Source organism: Heterobasidion irregulare, assembly GCF_000320585.1.
Source record: "Heterobasidion irregulare TC 32-1 unplaced genomic scaffold scaffold_06, whole genome shotgun sequence".
NCBI classification, from domain to species: domain Eukaryota; kingdom Fungi; phylum Basidiomycota; class Agaricomycetes; order Russulales; family Bondarzewiaceae; genus Heterobasidion; species Heterobasidion irregulare.
In genome coordinates this window covers 681,245-701,767 of record NW_009258202.1, presented here as the reverse complement: position 1 = coordinate 701,767, position 20,523 = coordinate 681,245, and the positions used below count along the sequence as shown (strand labels likewise).

The 20,523-nt window shown below is 59.3% G+C and overlaps 9 protein-coding genes across 9 annotated transcripts; 5 read left to right on the top strand and 4 right to left on the bottom strand.

Moving 5' to 3' along the window:
• The first annotated feature begins 1,662 nt into the window (after positions 1–1,662).
• HETIRDRAFT_409921 (uncharacterized protein) lies at positions 1,663–2,369 on the top strand. The gene has a single exon (XM_009548934.1). The coding sequence runs from the start codon at positions 1,722–1,724 to the stop codon at positions 2,070–2,072; it is 351 nt and encodes a 116-aa protein (XP_009547229.1). The 5' UTR covers positions 1,663–1,721; the 3' UTR covers positions 2,073–2,369.
• A 1,050-nt stretch (positions 2,370–3,419) lies between these two features.
• Positions 3,420–5,474, bottom strand: HETIRDRAFT_154814 (uncharacterized protein; the record flags this gene model as incomplete). Its single annotated transcript, XM_009548932.1, has 8 exons — positions 4,936–5,474; positions 4,798–4,860; positions 4,663–4,740; positions 4,502–4,607; positions 4,400–4,446; positions 4,170–4,337; positions 3,887–4,113; positions 3,420–3,810 (listed from the first exon to the last, which is right to left on the bottom strand). Exons 1-8 carry the CDS (start codon positions 5,056–5,058, stop codon positions 3,420–3,422), a joined length of 1,203 nt encoding a protein of 400 aa, XP_009547227.1. The 5' UTR covers positions 5,059–5,474.
• Positions 5,183–5,347, bottom strand: HETIRDRAFT_320089 (uncharacterized protein; the record flags this gene model as incomplete). Its single annotated transcript, XM_009548933.1, has 1 exon — positions 5,183–5,347. One exon carries the CDS (start codon positions 5,345–5,347, stop codon positions 5,183–5,185), a length of 165 nt encoding a protein of 54 aa, XP_009547228.1.
• A 1,104-nt stretch (positions 5,475–6,578) lies between the features above and the next one.
• Positions 6,579–7,206, bottom strand: HETIRDRAFT_44729 (mitochondrial import inner membrane translocase; the record flags this gene model as incomplete). The annotated part of the gene is made up of 3 exons (XM_009548613.1): positions 6,579–6,806; positions 6,877–7,046; positions 7,116–7,206. Coding segments are annotated over 3 exons (489 nt in total), but the record flags the coding sequence as incomplete, so codon positions are not given.
• Positions 7,207–7,597: 391 nt separating this feature from the next.
• HETIRDRAFT_240301 (uncharacterized protein) lies at positions 7,598–8,751 on the top strand (the record flags this gene model as incomplete). Its single annotated transcript, XM_009548931.1, has 4 exons — positions 7,598–7,743; positions 7,830–7,981; positions 8,048–8,342; positions 8,403–8,751. Coding segments are annotated over 4 exons (942 nt in total), but the record flags the coding sequence as incomplete, so codon positions are not given.
• A 1,037-nt stretch (positions 8,752–9,788) lies between these two features.
• Positions 9,789–12,057, top strand: HETIRDRAFT_33355 (uncharacterized protein; the record flags this gene model as incomplete). Its single annotated transcript, XM_009548601.1, has 9 exons — positions 9,789–10,072; positions 10,144–10,519; positions 10,691–10,768; positions 10,825–10,865; positions 10,929–11,198; positions 11,261–11,327; positions 11,379–11,580; positions 11,642–11,665; positions 11,708–12,057. The coding sequence occupies 9 exons, from the start codon at positions 9,789–9,791 to the stop codon at positions 11,815–11,817; spliced, it is 1,452 nt and encodes a 483-aa protein (XP_009546896.1). The 3' UTR covers positions 11,818–12,057.
• Positions 12,058–13,026: 969 nt separating this feature from the next.
• HETIRDRAFT_409918 (uncharacterized protein) lies at positions 13,027–13,659 on the top strand (the record flags this gene model as incomplete). The annotated part of the gene is made up of 1 exon (XM_009548930.1): positions 13,027–13,659. A coding segment is annotated over one exon (633 nt), but the record flags the coding sequence as incomplete, so codon positions are not given.
• Positions 13,660–14,216: 557 nt separating this feature from the next.
• On the bottom strand, positions 14,217–16,635 carry HETIRDRAFT_46540 (uncharacterized protein; the record flags this gene model as incomplete). The annotated part of the gene is made up of 8 exons (XM_009548655.1): positions 14,217–14,344; positions 14,402–14,463; positions 14,522–14,849; positions 14,920–15,033; positions 15,086–15,187; positions 15,252–15,886; positions 15,959–16,239; positions 16,378–16,635. The coding sequence occupies 8 exons, from the start codon at positions 16,633–16,635 to the stop codon at positions 14,217–14,219; spliced, it is 1,908 nt and encodes a 635-aa protein (XP_009546950.1).
• A 2,823-nt stretch (positions 16,636–19,458) lies between these two features.
• HETIRDRAFT_452069 (uncharacterized protein) lies at positions 19,459–20,181 on the top strand (the record flags this gene model as incomplete). Its single annotated transcript, XM_009548929.1, has 2 exons — positions 19,459–19,496; positions 19,563–20,181. The coding sequence occupies 2 exons, from the start codon at positions 19,459–19,461 to the stop codon at positions 20,179–20,181; spliced, it is 657 nt and encodes a 218-aa protein (XP_009547224.1).
• Positions 20,182–20,523: the final 342 nt, after the last annotated feature.

The following is a 20,523-nucleotide window of genomic DNA, read 5'->3' as shown; positions in this document are numbered from 1 at the left end:
TCGCCGCGTCCACAGACGCCGACCTCGCCGCCGACCTCGCCGCCGCGCGCGACGCGAAGCGCGCAGAGGACGCCGCCCGCGCCGAGCTCAAGGCCCGCACCAAGGCGCTCGAGGACGCCCGCCGCACCGCCGAGGCCGCGCGCCGCGACGCCGAGCGCCGCCTCCGCGCCGCGCAGACCGCGCAGGCCGACGCGGGCGCGCGCATCGGCGCGCTCGCGGGCGAGATCCGCGCGCTCGAGCAGCAGGTGCTGCGCGACACGCGCGCCGTCGCGGACTCGCGCGGCGGGGTGGACGCCGCGGCGCGCGAAGTGGAGGGCGCGCTGGAGAGGCGCCGCAGGGAGGTGCAGGTCGCGGAGGACGTCGTCGCGGCGCTTGGCGTGCGCGCGCGGGAGCTGGAGGAGGCGGTTGAGCGCGAGGGCGCGCGGTTGAGGGAGGCGAAGGACAGGGCGGACATGCTCCGCCAGGACCGGGCCTTCCTCTCGCTCTCGGTCGTCCAGAGCCAGAACCAGAGCGCGGACGGCTGGGCGCCGCTCCTCGCGCCGGGGTCGTCGTCCTCGGAGAGCCCGGACAAGGCGGGCTTTGACGAGGTGTTCCCGACGCCGCTCGAAAAGGAGCACGACAGCGGGAGCAGCTCTGCGTCCGCGGGCTCGCGCGGCGCGTCCGCCTCGCCGCGCCCGCGCCCGCTCAGCCTAATCCCCATCGCGAGCCTCGCGTTCAACCCGACCGCGCGCGCGCGGCCGACGACCTCGTTTTCGCCGTTCAACGACCGCGAGGACGAGGGCGAGGACAACGCGGACGCGGACGAAGATCAAGAGGGCGCGCGCTCCGCGCCCCTCAATATCGCGGGCCTCCGCGCGTACGCGCCCCCCGCGTCCTCGCTCATCCCGCACAGCCTCATCCGCTCGCTCGACGCGCACGCGCCGCTCGCCGGCGCGGGCGCGGTGTCCAAGTCGTTCCAGTCCGAGAACGACGTGTTCCTCGACCGCGACTGGCGCCGCCGCATGCCGCGCCACTCCGACTCGAGCGCGGGCGCGCTCCCCGTCGGCGCGTCGCCCGCCGCCGCCGCCGCCGTCGCCATGCACAGCCCAAACGCGATGCACGCGTCCCCGGTGTCCGCGACCGCGACCGCGCCCCCCGCGTTCCCGAGCGACGCGCAGGAGGACTACGACCCGTTCGAGATCCGGCCCCCGCCGGTGCCCCACCAGCAGCCGCACCGCGCGCCGCGCCAGAGGCTCATCTCGGACCCGCTGGACGTGCTGCAGCGCGCGTGGCCCGCGCGCACGAACTCCGATCCGGCGCCGCCTCGCGAGGGGCTCGGCGCCGCGCACGCTGGTGCGCGCGGGTGGTGGTTTGCGTCGACGGCGGCGACGGCGGCGGCGGCGGCGGCGGGAGAGCTCGGCGAGCGCGAGCGCGAGAGGGAGAGGGAGAGGGAGCGCGAGAAGGAGAAGGAGAGAAGGGGGCTTAACCCCGACGCGAAGGTGTTCCGGATTTCTCGCCCGCCTGCGTTCGGCTCCACCGCCGCCGCCGCCGGCGCGCGCGCACAGCAGCAGCAGCAAGCGCCCCCTCCTCTGGTGTTCGACACGCTCAACCCCTCCGCGGGCCCAGGCAACGCGCCCTTCCTCCCACCCTCCCCCCCCACCACCACCACCACCACCACCGCGTTGACGACTGCACCTGTGGTGGCGGCGCCCGCGGCGCCCGCGCTGTTCTCCGGCCTCGCGATGCGCGCGTTCGCGCCGTCCCCCGAGGAGCGCGAGGCGCTGCAGCGCGCGCTCGGCGGGTCGACGAACACGAGCCTCGAGCGGCTGCCGAGCCTGAGCGAGGTCGGCAGCAGCGGGCCCGCGTCGCCCGTGCACGTCCACGCGCACGCCCACGCACACGCCCACGCACACGCACACGCGCATGCGCACGGCCATGCGCACGGGCAGGCGCACGGGCAGGCGGGCCTGGCGCTCGAGCTGGCGGCGGCGGCGGCGAAGCGCTCGTGGTTGGTTGGGCTCGCGGCGCCGCAGGGGGGCAAGATCCGGTTCAGCCCGTGGGGCGACGCGGATGGGGAGGACGGGGGCGCGTGAGGCGGTCGCGGGGGCGCGCGCTTTGCTCTCGTTGTTGCGCCCCCCCCCTGCTGCCTCGCTCGCTCGTGCGTCGCGTCGCATCGCGTGTTCGTTGTTTTGGTGCTGCTGTGTCGCGCGCGAAGAAGAAGAAATGTACAGGTCCTGCTGCCGGTCGCGGGTGTTTGGGGGTCGAACGCGGATGCGGCGGTGGCGTACGGGGCGTTTCTCGGTTCTCTCTTTCTCTTTTGCTCTTCCCCTTCCTCCTATATATAAAAAATACTACAGGTCGCTCAGAATGGCATGCGTGTCGAACGTCGGATGATGTCGGTGTGCGTGAGCGTGTGCGTGTGCGTGGGGGGGTGAACCACTGTCAGGCCGCAGATTGCAGACTGCCGCTGGACGCACGTCGCGTCCGGGTGCTGTGCTGTGCCGTGCTGAGATTCCGAGGCGTGCGTTCGTAGATATATATAGCGGGCCTGCTCACGGGCTGGCTGGCCGGGTGGCTGACCGGCTTAAACAGGATCAGGATCAGGATGGTGCGGATCAGGGTGGGGGCCCGGTGGGGCAGGAGGGCAGGAGGGCCGCTGCGCTCGGTCCTCCGTCCTCGGTGCTCGCGGTGGGCGCGGCGGGCGCGCGCACTGCCAGAGCGTGATTGTATCAACCGCGGGCTCTTCGTTGTGGGACCAGTGCGCGCTGGCTGGTACTATTACTCGCCCCCGTGAGTCCGACGTATCGATGCTGCTGTCGGTCGCGCGCTCGTGTGCTGGCCGCGTTCCAGCATGGTGCCTTCAGCGCAGACGAGCCCACCGATCATCGTCTCGATGAAAAAAAAATGCGATAAAATACGATACGATACGATACGATAAAAGGTAAACGACAAGTGGGGTCTCGGCCTTTCGTCGAGTTCTTTCGCTTCTGGGGATCTGGGTGCCGCACCCACTTCGAGCTCCAGCTCCGGAGCACTTATCGACGTCCCGGAAGTCTCACGAAGAGTGCGATGGTGTTCTCGGCGGCTGCGATCTGAACAGGTGACGGCGATGGGATAGTGTCGATATCGCCCGCGTGGCGCGTGCAGGGCGCGAAGGCCGACGAGGGCATTACCGACGTCCGTACGGAAAGACGCAGACGGTGAATATTTATCAGTATGTCCACTGATATGTACATTAGCGTTAGCGGGAGCAGACTTCCCCTCCCCAGCAGCATATCGTACCGTATAGTCTACACTCGATCCCAAGAACGCCCAGCGAAGGATGACAATTTATACCCCAAACCCTAGATCTCGACAGATACCCCCGAAGAAAAGGGAAACCCAGAATAAAAAAAAACCCCGCCTCTCCCCACGATGCTCCTTGAAGCGCGACTTGCGGCTCAGGGCATATCAGTGCTCATGTACGACGACGCGACGCTCATGCGGCCCGACGGCAGATTCCAGCCCATGTCGTCGTTGAGGCGCCCGAGCTGCATTGGTTCCTGGCTGCTCGCGTCGCCGAGGCTCGGCTTGCTCGACCCGCGGCGGATCGGGCTCGGCGACGGCGCGCGGCCCTCGGCGACGACGACGACGTTCGGCTTGCTGAAGAGGAGCAGCTGCGGGCGCGTGGTGAGCAGGAGCGTGACGTTCGCGGCGCCCGAGAGCGAGAAGACGACGATGACGACGAAGTTGAAGACGGAGGGGGCGTCCGTGCCGTGCGCCTCGAGGCCGAAGTTGATCCAGCGGACGACGGTCAGCGGGAGCACGAGGATGGCGTAGATGAGCGGGTACCTGGAGAGGGCGAGGGGAGGCAGTCGCAATATGATGTCAGCTGTCGTGCGACGGGGGCAGGAATATCGGGACTTACGCCAGCATCGCCATCGCGCGGCGTTTCCTGCCGTCAGTATCCTCTACTACCATTGGCCGGTGCATGCGGAAGCGCCACCATTTGTGGGGGTCCACGGAGAGCCTTCCCTGGCTCCAGAAATAGAGCGGGACGTAGACGAGCAGAGACGTGGACAGGGCGAGCCAGAGCCAGAAATACTCGCCCGCGATGCGCTCCGCCAAGAAACGGCCTCCGACCCAACACCAAAACTATGCAGAGCCCAACGCATGGGTGAGCAGAAACAAGATGTAAGGACGGGACGCACGGGTGTAGGGACATCGTAGAGGTCGCCTGGCGAACGGTGCAGTCCGACGCCTAACCCGACGAAGAGAGCGACGAAGAGCCAAATGAACCCCACGATGCAAAAGGCTGCGAGACGGGAGTGCGTGCCCTTCCGCCACATGACTGCAATGAACGTGTGCACGGATATCACCTGTCCACCGAGAGGGGGATCAAGAGGCTGTTCGGACTCGAAGATGTAAATCGTATACGTACGAAAGTAGCCATCGCCACGCCTGTCTCACCGAGTTGCTGTATGGCGCCTACGAGGGGCGCTGGACTCAGAACAGTGAATCGGCAGACAGCGATGAGACATACCCTGCGCGGTACAGTAATCCCCGCTATACAACTTGGCCTCGTGCACCCATTTGATGTTCATGACCATTCCAAACGCTTGCAGAAAATCAGAGCAAAAGAGAGACATCTAAAAGGTGCCATCGATTTCAATGACAGTCCAACGCGAAGAGATCACGACGTGCCATGAATATGTCCATAGGCTCTTGTAGAAGTCTCCACTTATTCCATGGCACTTGTGTCCAATGTCTGTAGACATTCCTCTGCGAAAGTGACATCGATTGATCAATCGTCTGTAACTCAAGAAAAGGGAGACGTACGATAATGAGCGTGAAGAGAAATGCAATCGAGCACAGGGAGATCAGTGCAGCCTCTACAGTGAGCTGAAGGCGCGCGCGCAATAGACAGGGATATGTTGCTTTAGCCATGCATAGGGCGAGCCATCTTATTTGACTCACCAGGACGCCAATATTCTGTCCATGAGTGAGACATGTGATGGTCGGATAGGGGTTGTCATCTGTGGAGAGAGAGAGAGCGTATTCCTCTGCTGTGCACACGATGCCTGGGGGCACATTCGACATTGCAGACGACGCCGCAGGAAGGAGCGGAACGAGGGAGACCTCGTAGAGAGGAGAGGACGAGATACGATCGCGGAGACGAGCGCGTGTGCGGCTTTTGAAGACAGACACGGCGCTCGCATACGTCTCAGTCTCCAGTGGACCCGACCGCTCGGCGCAGCTTGACGTCAGGCACTTGTGGCCCGTCGATGCGACTGTTCGTACGTCTGTCGGGCGATGTTCCTAGCCGCTCGCCAGCATCCTCTTGCGGCTTCAAGTCTGCTCTATGCTGCTGCGCACACGAATCAAACATCCCACAAAAACACGATCCTCCGGCGTCTCTGTGAATCCACGTCTCCGTCCATTTTGTTGGCTAATCCTAACGTTGCCTATCAGCGCCCGCTGGACCGCTCAGCACATGGCTTGAAAATGCAAAAGCCACTCACGAGGGATGCCGCCGTTCCACTCCTCTCCCGTCTCCTTTTATATCCAGTCCCGTTCCCGCAGGCCCCGTTCCGACCCGTTCCAGCCTCTTCCATTCCTCGATAGCAGATCATTGTTCTAGGTCCATACAGCGGAGCTACCGCGAGACCGCGACCAGCACCAATCAGATTTCTGGCGACGGCAGACGCCTCTCGGCCATGTTGTCTGCACCCGACGTCGCGCATCGAGCGTGAGTCTATGGGCTGGCGTCTGCGTCCTCGTAACAATCTGCAGCAACAGCAACAGCAACAGATACGCCCACTTCATCAACAGTTAATTGACAGGTTCCTTGGCATCCAGGATACGACCAGACCAGGCGTTCCCCTCGTGCCTCGTGCTTTGCCTCAAAGACACGATAAGCGCGGCACCGCGACAAGGACCTGCAACACGTTTGCACATGCTTGTGTCCCACTTTTCACCAAACATAAAACCACTCGATCACCGCAGTTTTCTCGGAACACCATCGCATGCCCCGATTTTATACACATGGCCCTGCAACCTTTCGGACGCTTGAGTGCTCGAGTTCTCCGTGCTTATGCTAGGGCGTGGACTGCAGTCTGTGTGGTCCGTCCACGAGAGCTGACGTATCAAGTCAGTCGTGTATAGGTCTAGGCCATGCAGGTGACCCACCTAACGATGCGACATGCTCTTCGACGAGAGAAATCCGCTGAATAAGGTGTGTACAAACTTGCCACTGCTGCACGGAGTAGACCCCCTCAGGCTGATGTGCTCGCAAACCGACTTCTCAAACTCATATGCATCTTTTGCTTTCTACGGTTGAGTTGACGTTGGCATTGGTGCAGAGTATGTGTATGTCAAGGGAAGGACCGGAGAGTAACACGACGCGATGACATCACGTAGCTGAGTGCGCCAGCTCCCTCCATCTCGAGAACGCCATGGCGATCTATATCTGAACGGGGATTATATCCAACGAAGCAAATCACAGCGAAATACAGGAGTCATTACCTCAATACAAATATGATAATGCGAGCGCAGCACCCGTCCAACCAGACCACGCCAACCTACACCCACCTCTAGCGTCCATTCAGTGAACCTGGTGGTCAACTGGACGATTGCGCGCCGGCGCTGGGCCCGGGCTCGGATGGCGGTGGCGGCGTGGTGGGGGGCTCCTCTGCGACTTTGAGCTCGGCCTCGATTCGCTCGCGCGCGCGGACGACCTTCGACTGGATGTAGTGCGAATACGATGATGGTGCAGCTCCTCGTGTACCGGGTGTCGATTTTGGTGGCGCCGCGGGCGGGGAATTCGCCTTGTAGAGATGCTCGTAATTCTGTGCGAACGCCGGTCGTGAATCACCGTGCGCGAAGAGCGAGAGTTTTGTCAAGAATAATGGAACGCACGCGCATGATTTGCTCCATGGCCTCGGTTCGCTTGACGTTCAGAATGAGATGCGCCTCGTCGAGCGTCATCCTGTGGTCCCGCGTAAGACGATCCGTCAGCGAGCCCGACTTGGCGTTGCCGACGCCCGCCACGTCGCCACCGATTGACCCATCTGGCCGGTGCTTCGCGTCTGCGCCGAAGCAGGAGTAGGCCAAGACCGCAGTTTAGAACGAGCGAGACGAGAACATGCAGAGCGTACTTTTGACGGCCTGTTTCCCCGCCTCGAACAGGGCCTTGCCGAATATCTGCGTGCCAGTGATGAGGATCTGGATGATGATTTTTGGGGCTGACTACGCGGAGAACATCTCGTCAGACGCCATACAACGAATGCTGTGAGAAGTGCATACCATGGCAGAGGCCCTGCGGGTGTAAGGAGCGACGAAGATGTGGTACTGAAGCCGCGGTCGGGTGCGTGAGAAAGGCCAAAATTTCCTCCGAATTCACTTGCACAAGCACTCCCAAAGCACACCGCGGGATTGGCATCGGCACTTCACAAGATAATACCTATACATCCCAAACAAAACCGTCACTATGTCCCAGCACACAACAGCACACGCCCCTAAACGAAAAGACGTTCCCGACCCCACGGCCGTCGGCAGCACGTCCAAAAAAGCCCGTCGCGAGGACGGCACCGAGAAGAGACACAAAGATAAAAAGGAGAAAAAAGAGCGATCCAAAGGCAAGGGAAAGGCTAAGGCGGACGCGCACGAGGGCCCCGAGGGCGAGTTTTGCGCCGTCAAGGCCTCTGTGGTGCTTGCCCTCTCCCCCGTGTTCGCGAGCAAGCCGCGCGAGGGCGCAGAAGAAATGCTCGACTCGATGATCATGCGGTGCGTCCAATTCCGCGCATACCCTCCCGAGCGAATGAGGAGCGAACATTCAGGCTCCACGCACGCGTCGCGTAACGCCTGTGCAGATATATCCCAGCCCTGCGCGGCGTCGTACTTGCGCACTCGAATCTGCAGTTTCTCGACAAGGTCGGGCGGATACAGGCCGACAGCCCATTCGCGGTATGCAACGTTGGGTTCGAGGCGACGATATGGCGGCCAGAGCTGGGGATGAAGCTATGTGCGTATCCCACTTCGGCGACTTCGTGCATGCAGTTCATGTTCTCATGCTCGCATTTAACGGTAGCCGGAAAAATCAATCTCTGTTCCCCTGACCACATATCGCTGCTCGTGCATCGGACGTTCAATGTATCTATACCTCGACACCATATCCAAACTGACGAGTGGGAGTTTGAACATGGGCCGGCCGAGAATGACCCAGAATTTGGTATAGGAGTAGAGGCAGTGGATGCCCAGGATGGAGAAGATCCAGGAGACGCACGCCCCTCGGAAGATGTGGAACGAGGCGGAAGGTGGATTCACAAAGTCACTGGTGATCGACTGGGTGGTGAGGAGGGACGCCTGGAGTTCACAGTTGTTGGGTACGCATCGCAGAGCCTCTGAGTCCGCTTATGGAGGTACTCACAGACCTCCAATTCCAGCCTCACGATCGCGAACCAAATGCTTTCCGTTCTCGGCTCTATCCAGCCAGATCCCTTCTCTCCTGCCCATATTTCTCACTCTGCTGCACACGAGGAACCTCAAACAGTGCGATCACCATCTCCTCAAGCCGAAGAAAACGAAAACGATGCAAGCGGAGAAGAAGAAGAAGGCGGGGCAATCGACGCTTTCGCACAGCTCGGCCGGCTCAGCGACGAGGCAGAGAAAAAGGCGCAAAAGGAGCGCGAAGCCAGGGAGAAAGCGGAGAGAAAGGAAGAGAGAAAGCGAAAACGGAGAGAAAAGGAGAAGCAAGCTGAGGAGGGAGAGGTTGCGGTCAAGAAGTCGAAAAAGAAATTTTGACATGATCGTTCGTGCAGCCTTGCTATGATCATGACCTGCCATTTTATATCTTGGAGCTCTCACGAACAACCCACACAGTGATAGCCTTCTCGTGCGATGCCTTGGACGCGGATCGGTTTTTCTCGAGCACACCTCATCAACGCTCAGTCCAATGTATCTTATCCAGCTACACTGTAGTCCGAAAGCCTTCAGGTCTAAGCAACTATGACATATGGGCCACACCCGTAAATTTCGTGCTATAACCGATAGACAGCACGATGTCCATCGGAATCTAGCCCTGAAGGAACTGCTCGTATCTTTAAGGCGAGACTCTTTCAATGACAAGACATAATGGTCAGATTGCATCCCGAAAGTGGGCGATGGAAAATTACAATGTGGGTCGCCGTTATTGAGGATCGTTGTCTGTCACGTCGCTTTACGACTGAGCTTCGCCCGCACGCGGCCGAGTGAGGGTCCGGAGCTGTGCACGGTGGAAGCTGCTACGCCGAGAACAGAGCGAGACAAGCAGGACGTGCCGGTCAGATGGCGCAACCATGATGAGCGTGGGGCGAATATCTTTTTGGGAAATTATAGCGGCGAACCTGCAGGCTTTGTTGGATGCTGGTCCGGTCTGTTGATCGTGGGTGCCGCTAGCTAGCGTCCGTTTTGTTGCTACAACCGCCCAAATCAGATGTAACGGATATAAGATACACCCGTTTCCTAACGGCTAAGTACATATACAATCCAGACATCTCAAAGCTTGTGTAGTACATGAACCATTCGCACAAAGAAAATCCAAGGGCAAGCAAGTCAAAAAGTCTCTCGAGATCTTCCCAAAGGCGCTACCAGGGCTCGAACCTGGGTTCCAGGAAATTTGAATCAGAATCCTGAGTGATAACCACTACACTATAGCGCCATGTGAAGTAAACAGAAAGCATATACTAAAACCAGTGCAGCGTATGCCACCGCCAGCTGCGTCGTTGCCGTGCGAGGTCTCCTCTGCAACGGCAACACCGACCGGGACAGCTCGATTGGAGCCATCGAGTGCGATGATGACCAACCCGTCTCACATCCTAATCGCCAGAAGTTCTCGAGGCACCCACAACCCCTCTGCCTCCCTCAGCTCCCCCACAGAGACGCACGCAGCTGCAGCAGGCATATTCAGGTCCACAGGCTCTCCGCCATGGTTTCTCGAAGGATGCGATACGGACGACCTCATTTCCGAACTTAGCATTGACGATTCCGAGGATCCCATAGACGTTGATAAGACGTTTACCAAGCGCCATGAATTTCCAGGGACGGTCAAGATCGTCGTAGAGAGCACGACGTTCTGGTATGTCTCCGAGTCTCGTGAATGCCACGGCTCTTCCAAAGCCACTGTTGACACGGGCAACCATGGCACAGGGCACACAAAGAAGTGCTTTACTTTGCGTCCCCATTCTTCCAGGCCGCACTGAGCGGAGACTGGGCAGAAACTGGACGCCCGGCATCCATGTCTTCCGTCATTACCATCTCTCAGCCTCCCATCGTTCTGGGCGACAAGCGACGCTCTGATGCACCCACAGAGATGACCTTTGCGCCCATGGACCCCGACATCGATCCGGAGGAATTGGACATTGACCTTGGCGAATCGAGCGATGCGGAGGCGAGCGATTCGTCCCAGGCGATACTTATAACTCAAGACGACGAGCGCCCTAACGTTGAGATGAGTGCCGAACCGAAGAAGAACCCTGGAACGATGAAAGAGCGTGGTAACAGAGCGAGCGCAACGAAAGTTGTGGTCGAAGTACAGCCAGAGGAGAAGGAAACAGCGAGAAAAGAGAGTTTGGATAAGCTGCAAGGCGGCAGCCCGAGGCCTACGGAGTTTGTCCCTCCGGAGCCTCCTAAAGCGAATGAGAAGGGTAGGGCGAGAGCGAAAAATGGACAAACTGTCCGCCTCTCTTGGAAGAAGGGTGCTACGGAGGCCGCCGTTCGACGCCGTCAGAAGGTGAACGGCCCCGACGCTGTAATCGTTCTCAAAGAAGAGAAGGTCTGTGCTGTTATTGTTAGCATTGTGTATCACTTCGGCCTCAATTTCGACAATAGGCGAGCACCTTCCATGACTTCCTCCATTTCGTGTATCCTGGGTAAGAACAACGATGCTTCTTTTGAGCTGAGCTTTCGAGACATACTAATCAACTTTATGATAGCATGGAATGCACTATCACATGGAACAACGTTGAGGGTCTCATGAACATTGCACACAAACTCTGCGTCCCGTCCCTTCAGCGGAAGTGTCTCAACTTCTTGCTCACGCACGCTGCGGGGCGACCTATCAAGGCCATGCGCATCGCAGAGCTCTTTGAAGAGGAAGAACTGTACCGCGAGAGCTCCCGCTTTGTACTCGACAACCCAGGCGGATGGTCAGAACACGAGTTGAGCACGCTTAGCAGCGAAACGCTCCTCAGACTTGAGCGCCGGTATGAGCCCATTCCATTCAGCTTGATATATGCTGTTCATTGGCTGGCGTCCTTCCCTAAAGTCGTACCTGGTTCCTTGAGCGAGTATTGAAGCTCGGCCTGATCCAGATCGCCAAAGAATACGAATGCGTGCGTTCTGCTACTGACTTTTCTTTTTCTCTCCGCGCTCACATTCACCAGTGCTCTTCTTGCTCGGACCCCGCGTCCTGCGCGCGCCTCCTCGAAGAGAAATGGCGTCAGGCCTACCAAGCTGTCTTCCGCTTTGGACCATGTCAACCCTCTATGGTTTTCCGGTACTTGCGCACCCTTGAAGGCATCAGTCCACCCCTCGCACTCTCCCACTTAGCATGCCAGTCAACAGCCAAGGCATTCATAGCAACACGTGCGTCTCTTGTTTCTCGCCAGGTCGTGGAGCTGATTGTGGTCCTCCGCTCCCGTGACAGTCTTTGACCGGATGTTCACTCTTGGCGTGCGTGGGAGCGGCACTGACACAGCTCCCCTCGGCGCACGCGTCGCCGCAGTCGCGGGTGTTGCGGGCCCACGCCGCCATTTCTTGTACTGCTCGCTTAGACCAGAGAACCCTGCGCCGCGGCCTCCGCGCAATCGTGATGCAACGTAAAGGCAAATTTTCTTTGGGCGTATTCCCCTCATCATAATCTTAGTCTGCATCTGTGTCTTTGATTGCCTCGTATCTGTGCTTGTACGATACACTCGTTTATCTCTTTTTGACCACATGGGACAGTGTTTGCTGGAACTCTATGGACTTATAACCTTGTTACTTCTTACGTTGCTTGTCTTCTCCGCACGTTTCTTTTGCATAGTTTGTGAATGATGAAACAAATGGTGATTCCTGTTCGGTAGCGGTCGGTGCGCGGCTTCTTGGAGTCGATACGAGTCATCCTCGCCAATCATGACTCACATATTCTCCTTCGAAACAAGGTTCCGCGACTTCTTTCGGCAACATAGGCGAGCACCGTCGACTGGTTTAAATATCTGAGTCTTTTTGCTAGTAGCCTTCGTCTTTCTCTCCCTTTCTTTAACTCCTACCAATGGGTCAGTATTTCGAGGTTTGGAACCTCGATAAGCACCAGGCCATTTCCCTCGACAAATTTGGTGAGGGCTTTATGGCAGGGGTTCCGTCGCAATTGGAACGGCGGTACCTTAACCGCAACATAATGTGGCTCGCCGATTTGGAAGATGTGAGGACTTCCAAACTTTGCTCAGACTTTTCTGTCTAATCATGTTGTTGTCGATGGTTGCCTCTCAGCTTGAAGAAGTCAAACCAGTCAAGAAGCGCCAGTCAACACATGATGATGATTATGATGCTGCCCTACTAGCGACTTTTGAATGTGCCCGCAAACGCAGAAAGCAACTTGAGAATGTCCCAGGCATCGCCGATCATGAGCCTGCTTGCTCCAACGCGGAACTCATCAAGCCCGTACCAGTAGTACCACCCACCGCTTACTTCTCCCTGCTCTCCGCCGAGCTTATTCATTGCATCAACGATCACATTCATGACTACTTCGATGTTATCATGTTTTCCTTGACTTGTCGCCGGCATTGGCAGATCGGCCGAAAGCACATCGCCTCCCGCTTCCTTTCCATGGCCTATTGGGGCGGTGATCGTATCATCTGTCTCGGCGACAACTGCGACCCTTTCGACATCCCGGACACCCTCGAGCTCACGGACGCGGAGAAGGCTAAACTCGACAGGTGGAAAGCTCGCCGCTTGGAGTCGGACGATAATGCGCACGACGACCCGCACGACAACGAGGATGACAATGAGAACGACAAAGAGGAAGACAAAGAGAAAAACAACGAGGAAGACAACGAAGAAGACAACGAGGACAAGGGCGGGGGCGAGGACGAGGACGAGGGCGAGGACGAGGACGAGGACGATGACCCGGAGAGCCCAGGAAGCGTTTTGTACCGCCTCTTGGGGGAAACCGTCGAGTCCTTGACCACCTCAATCATCGAAGACCAATTGTCCAGCTTACAACCCGACTGGCGCAAGCCGAACGAATCTCGTTCGCTGTTCAAAGATCTCACAACGCCTGAGTTCGCGCAGCACGTATTCGGGGTGCGCGTCCCTCCCGCGCGTGGAGAGGAGTGCCGGATCCTTCGCAATCTGTCTCGCCGTGAGTACGTGCACAGCAAGACGCTGCAAGAATTCAAGGCTCGTTATTCTGAAGAACACCCCGGAACCAAGGTCACGTCCGAGTTGCGACGCGTTGGATTGAGCGAGGCCGTGGTCCTGCGCACCATCTGGTCATCCGACGGCTCTTGTTCCATGTGTTACCAACAAAAGAAAGACAATTTTCACCGCGGAGTATGGGCGGGCAATCGGTTTGATATCGTGTCGGACAGTACCTTTGAAAAGGAGAAGGGTGAAGGATGGAGAGACGTGTCCGAAGAAGTGGCGTTAGAGCTGATCGCAGTGTGGGCATGTGAATTCGCCTAGTGAACTGCAAAATCCCGAAGAATGTCAAGAACGTGACAATATAAAGTATCATGGTTATTCCATTGGCGCAATAATCCAGAGTAATAAGATACATATCCACAAAGGCAGGTAACAAATGCGAACACAGAGGAGCGAGAAAGCGAAAAGGAAAGAGTGAATGGGCGCTGTCGCGGGATATGATGACAAAAGATGTGTGGGATAACAAACATGAGCGGCGGGCGTGCGCCGAGGGGAAGATAGAAAAATATAGATATCAATGAATTAATGAACGCCTGTGCACCCACTAAAGGACAAAGAATAAAAGGACCCAGATGGAAGAGGTGAAAATCCAAGAGATCGTCGACGGCAGCGAGCCCGATGGGTATGTGCTTGGAAACGCGGTGGGTGAGGCGCGTGTGGAACGAAGGATGAAATGCGGAAGGAACCATCTATCAACTCGAGCGGGAGCAAAATGCTGTCCGTCCTTGCGTGCGCATCAACACAGAAGAGGGGTGGGGAGGGGCGTATGGAGTGGGGTGATAGCAATGAATACAACATATGTATGAGGGAATTCAAGATTAGTGTTGTTCGTTCGGCAGTGGAGGGAAGATCTCTGGAGCCTTCAGCACAAGCCACTCGACAGACAGCGCTTTGCCTGCCATGTCGCTAAATTCGGCGGCGGGGTCGCGCGAGCGCATGAGGGTTGCTATGGCATATATTAAGCATGGAGCATGTAAGCTATGGACAGGCGCAAGACACTCACGCCCAAATACAACGCCCAGGTTGCGCGCAGTCATCAGGTTCACGTCACTACGTTCATAGACCCTTCATACGGCAAGATGATCAATGTCGCCATATATGAGACAGCGTGAACAACACCCACCGGTGGAGATGTAGCATGAGCAAGCGGACGGTGTAGTAGTGTTCCGTGGGGAGTTGCGAAACCAGATCAGCATACTTAGCGCTCTTTGCGGCGGGTTCCCGAGTGGTCGAAGCGTGCATAAACTCGTCGTGCAATGCGTATGTCATAAGTGGATTAGGCAGCGATCGGAAATACGTCTTGAGGACGGAGGTGATGCTGCAGATGTCGTTGAACTTGTCCTGGTCCCGAAGGTCGAAGGAGGCGTAGTCGCCCCGCTCGAACAATTGGGTGATAATCTTCGATTGTCCGGACCCTCCGGTCTTGCGATAGATGCCCTCGTATTCCAGCGCTGAAATGGCGTCGCCGACCGGGTCAGATGTAGGGGATCAATGGCGCACGGGAGGTGTGGATCAGCGTACCTGAGTTCTCGACGGCATCGATGCACTTCTCGACGATGACCGGTACCATTCGGTCGGCGCCCTTCGAATCCGCCCGTACCTGCTCGATGAGATCACGCCCAAACATAGATGGGGCTATCGCACGAAGCCATGAGAAATGGTGCTTCGTTTATGAAATTGAACGTACGCAATGGAGCGGCCGACGCCGACTCGTCCCGGCGAGGGGCCTGTGGCGTGCAAGCCGACACGACATGGTTCAGGCAGCGAGGATGGACCGAGTAGCTGCAAGCTGACGGACAAGCGCATCAGCACATCCGAAGAATGCACTTCACGTAAGCACCACGCCGGCTTACCTGAACAGCGCACTTGGGATCCCCACAGCTTGTCGCCGCAGTAATCGCATCGCGTGAACCGCAGTAGACTGATCTGCTGGAAGACGTGCTTGGCACCCATGGGCTTTTCGACTTCGGGGACTGCAACGGCCGAGGAAGGCGTCGTCTCCTTGATGAGTCTCCCTGGCCACCGAAGCTTGCCCCGCAGAGTCGGTGGCGCCTCGGCGTCCGTCTTTGACACCTTGATGTATACGCTCGAATCCGCGCTCTCGTCCGTCCCGAGGGAATTTGTCGTCAGCACGGTGTTGGAAGGCTCAATGGTACCCATCGGAGGCCTTTGCCTGTCAAACGAGCCGCTCTTCTTCTCGCGCGAGGTGTCCTGTTCGGTGTTGTCCGGCATCGAAGACTCGTTCCGCCGCGCATACAAGGCATTCAACTGGGCCAGCTCTTCGTTGCGAGCATTGAGCATGGTGGTCTCTTCCAAGAATACATCCCGGGCGGCCTTGAGTTCGGCCACTTCCCGAAGAAGGGCGCCCCGCTCGTCGGTGAGCGGAATCAGCTCGCGCTGGTACTGCGTTTTCAGCTTGTCCAGGCGCATGGTAAGCGAGCGACTAAGGTTGGCGGGAGGATCCCCGGTGTCGCCCAGGCTCGAAGCGCTGCAACACAAAGCGTCCGGTTAACCAACAAAGCAAGATGCGTCGCCCAGGCTGCCTCACCTCCTGGAAGACGCCAGCTCGTCCATCTCTGCAAGCGTCACGTCGCGCTCGACCCTGAGCTTCGAGACGTCGCGTTCGAGGCCGGTGAGGCTGTCGCTGAGCTCCTGGGTGATCTGCTTGTGCAGCTCGCCCTTGCGGTTCTCGTTCGACATCGCGATGATGCGCGCGGCCTGGCCAGCAAGCAGCACTCTCAGCCGCGTCACCTCTGCCTCCGCGTCCCGGCGCAGGCGCAGCTCCCTGTCGTACTCGCCCTGCGCGACCGTCAGCCCGTCGATGTATTGCTGGCTCGCCCGCTGTATGCAAAACGTCAGCCTCATATCGCCACTCACGCCGAGAAGCAAGCAGCAGCAGCGGGGGGAAGGGGAACAAAAAGAAAGCAAGAAAGAAAGAAAGGGGCGGAGTGGAGTGAAGCGAAAGAAACGTGGCCTAACCTTCATCCCGTCCAGCTTGCCTTTCATCTCCGCGTTCTCGACCTTGCGCTGCTCGACGACCATGAGGATCGCCTGCACGAACTCCTTGTCGAGGTTGACATGCATCGCGCCACGCTTCGACGCCTCGTGAAGCGCCTCCTGCAGCCGGCGCGTCACCAGGTCCGACGCGTCGTGCTTGAGCGGCCGCGCCACCGTCGAGCCCGGCGCGGTCACCGTGATCCGCGCCGCGTTCGCCTCGTAGCCCACGCTCGCATCCATGTTTAGCGAGGTGTTCGAGTCGAGCCGCCTGTGCCGCGCCAACGACGAGGCGGCGGCGGCGGCGGCGCCACGCGCGTCGCGATCGAGATCGGAGGACGAGCGGCCATGCAGCGCCGGGACGGTGTTTAGCGGCCGCCGCGCGGCCGACACGCTGCTGCCCGAGCTCGTCTGCCGCGAGATCGACTCGGGCTCGCGTTCGCCCGCTTTGGACGCGGGCAGCGGCTCGTCCGGGGCCAGCGACGAGCTCGAGGACACGGACTCGCGGTGGCCGTCGCTGCTGGACTCGGTGTGGAAGTTGCTGCTCGGCGCGGAGGACGCCTCGACGGTGATCTCGGACGCGTCGTCCGACAGCGCGGACTGCGCCGTCGCCTGCGTGAACGTTGAGTCGCTCGCTGGCGTCGTCTGCCACGCGCCCTCGGACGCGGCCGTCGGCGGCGGCGTCTTGGCGAGCGGCGGCGTGTCCATGCGGTCGAGGCGCGCGATCGTGTCCTCGCTCAGCTGCGCGAGGCGGTCGAGCGACTTGAGCGACGACTGGCCGGTCACGGACTGCAGCAGGTCCGCAAAGTCGCCGCCGCCCATGGAGAAGCGAATCGGCGGCAGCGCGGGGGCGATGAACGTCGAGTGGGAGATCCGCTGGACGGGCGAGGACTCCCCGTCCGACGTGTCGGCGCTGCTCGAGCGCGAGGCGCCCTCTTCGACGTCGTCGGGTTGCTGAGACTCGAAGTGTAAGCGATCGGGGCGCGAGCGCGGCTTGGTCTCCTTTGGCGGGGGGACGGGTGGCTCGTCGTCGTCGCTCGCCTCCGCACTGGGTTTGTTATCGCCTTCGGCCTCTGTGTCGGTACCACTCTCGATGTTCTGTGGAACGTCGACTCTATGCGCGGGCGACGTCGGGTGAGATCTATTGCCCGATCCGCTGCGGGACTTCTCGACATCTATGCTAAGGGAATTAGAAACCGCGCGCCGATCTGGGAGGGCCATGCTTGGCCGTATCGTGCGCTCGTCGAACGACCTCTGCGGTCGGATACTGCTGGGCAAGCCAAGGCCAGGGGAGGCTCGGTCTGGCGTGCGCTCGTTCGGGGGGACAGTGGCGGTCAGGCTATGGCTCCGCGGGGGGATGTCGTCCGACTCTAGATGATTGAGAGGAGATGATTTAGGTTTAGGATGTTCAGGTAGGTACGCGCTCGACGACTCGGCGCGCGGTCGTACGGGGGGGAGGTTCTGGTACAAGGCACCACGCTCGTTAGCGGGGCGCTCACGTAGGGGCGACGACAGGTGAGGCGAGCCGCGTCCGCTGACAGGTGAAGATCTGCCGTACGACGCTGAATCGTGCGTGCTTTGCGATTGGGCCGACGAGACGTTGGAGAGATCTAGTTTGAATGGCATGCCGGGGTTGATAGACTGCCGCTTTGAGCGACTGGAGAGGCCCTTGCTGGGGACATGGAGCCCCGGGACTCCGCCGTCCCCGTTCATCACTGTAGGCTTCTGTGCGAGCTGGCCCAATGGCCGCACGCCGTCATCGTAGCTTTTCCGTCGCTGCAACGAGTTCAGACTGCCCGGGAGAGCTAATAAGTTGCTGTTCGAGGAGCTAAAAGCTTCTTCCGATGACCGGAGATAATAGTCGAGAGATAATGCCATATCTGAATCCACATCTTGGGATGGGCTGACGATAGTCGGGGATGAAGGAGGGAGCGAGGATGAATGACCATTCCGGCCCTCGAGAGGTGGTATAGTAACCGCGACGGAGGGCGGATAAGACGAAGGCGTGTTGCGTCCGGAGCGAGAATCGGTTTCAGGCACGGGGGTGGGGGAAGAGACGACCCCGTTCTTCTGATGATCGCTGTTCGTGGACTGTACGGATTGGCGCCTGACCGGGAGACCCGGAGAGGACGGGTTCGGGGGGGTGGAGAGCGGTAATGTGGCGGCCCTGCCGGGGGCCGTATGGGCATGGGTATTCTGGGAGGAAGGCGGCGGGACCGCCGCCGATGTCGAGGGGTGTGCGGAAGAAGGCGTCCAAGCGGACGCTGGGGAACCAGCCTGAAGGGGCTAGTGTTAGCCAAAAGGAACTAGCGCGGCAGGCGGCTGGGCGCGCGACGTACCCCGTTCCCTTTGGCATGCTCTCTCGCTGCGTGCTCCCTCGACTTGCTGGAGCCGGAAGCGGACGCAGAGGAGCTCGTGCCCGGCCGCTCCTTTAGCTCGCGTTCCCTCTGCCCCCTGAGCTCCCTCTGTTTTTGGGCATGGCGCTCGCTCCTCGCGACCCGCTCGCTATGGCAGTTCATGCAATATATCCCATGACTTGTCTTTGCGAACATGAGCTCGTCGATGCGGTTGTGACAGGACTTGCACATGAAACAGTGTGCGTGGTAGCTGTCGTCGCCGGTCATGATGGCCTCGTCGAGGATGGGCTGATGGCAGACGCTGCAGCTGTAGGAGCAGTTTGAGCATATTGGCTGGCCGTCGGAGAGGAGGAGGAGGTTGGTTTCCGCGGTGACCTTGTCATGGCACTTGGCGCACTTGAAGCAGTCGACGTGAAAAAAAGACTGGCTGGAGCGGAAAGAAGGCCGAGCGGGCGGACACGTTAGCGAGTGGTCGGTATGGGGAATGATACAAACGGGGGATAGCGCGTGCGAGCGGGGACGTACCCAAACGCGATGACCACGCCGCCATTGTCGTCGAGCACGGTCGTCTGGCATCCTGGACAGAGTTTGCTATCCGCAGCAGCGTTCGGGTCGTGGAGTATAGCGGTGCGGTCGTCCGGACCGCCGTAGGATGAGCTGGGGAGAGCAGCCAACATGGGATGCACAGGGGAGGGGTGTGGGCACGGATATGTTGAGAGAGGGAAGGAGAGTTGACGGGGGGCTGTGGTGTGTTCGTATAGACGCGTTGAGCGAGCGAGCGCTGCCGAGGGTGCGGATAGTGATGTGATGCAGCGTCGACGGCGGCAAGAATACGATAAATAGCAGAGGGGGGTGGGAGAGAGGGGAGAGGCGTGTGTATGTTGGCCAGGAGGAGGAGAGGGAGGAGGAGAGGGAGGAGGAGGAGGAAAAGGAGGAGGAGGAGGAGGAGGAAGGGATAGCAACGGTGGATCTGAGCGTGTCACTCGTCCGCGTCCGTCACGCGATGGATGATAGTCCCGACGAAACTGACTGTGATCATTTGTTGACGCCTTTATTTCTCTCCGCACCATCCTCCCAACCCGGCTGCGCACATCGTCGCTATCCTCTTTCGGCACCCTTCCCCCTCCCACCCCGCACCTCCCACCCCCTCCCATCCCTCCTCCTCCCCATCCTCTCCTGTCTGCTCTCGGCGTATGTGCGGTCCCCAATAGCATCCGACATCGCAAACCGGGCGCCCGTCCTATTCCCATCTTACACCATTTCGAACATGAGGCCGCAACGAATCCTGTTCACTCGACGACTCGGTCCACCCTCAAACGTGCCCATCTCGGCCTTCTTCGTCATGGCTTACATCCCCGCTTCGATCATTTCCGTGCCTGCTGCGAGCGCTATTACTCCACCTCTTCCTCCCTTGCAAGCCTCCTCTCAATAAGTAAGTACACCGTCCCCCCTCTTTTCTTTTCCGGAGACAGCATGTCTCGAAATGTACCGGCGTTGCTGTGCGTGCGTGCGCGCGATACCGTTGATGATCTCGATACCGTCAGCATCCATATATCACGACCCTTCTACATGGCTTGGCTGTATCCCGTTGCGGGCTATCGCAGCCTGCGGCCCGTGACTGCACAACACAGACACTTGGCCGCCTCGCAAGCTCTCACACCACATGCACATGCGCCTCCCAACTACCGAAACCGCTCCATTTGCAAATAAGCCCGTACGTGTTTGGCGATCGCGCGCAGGGGCTCGGCGGACAACACGCGCGCGAGCGGATCTG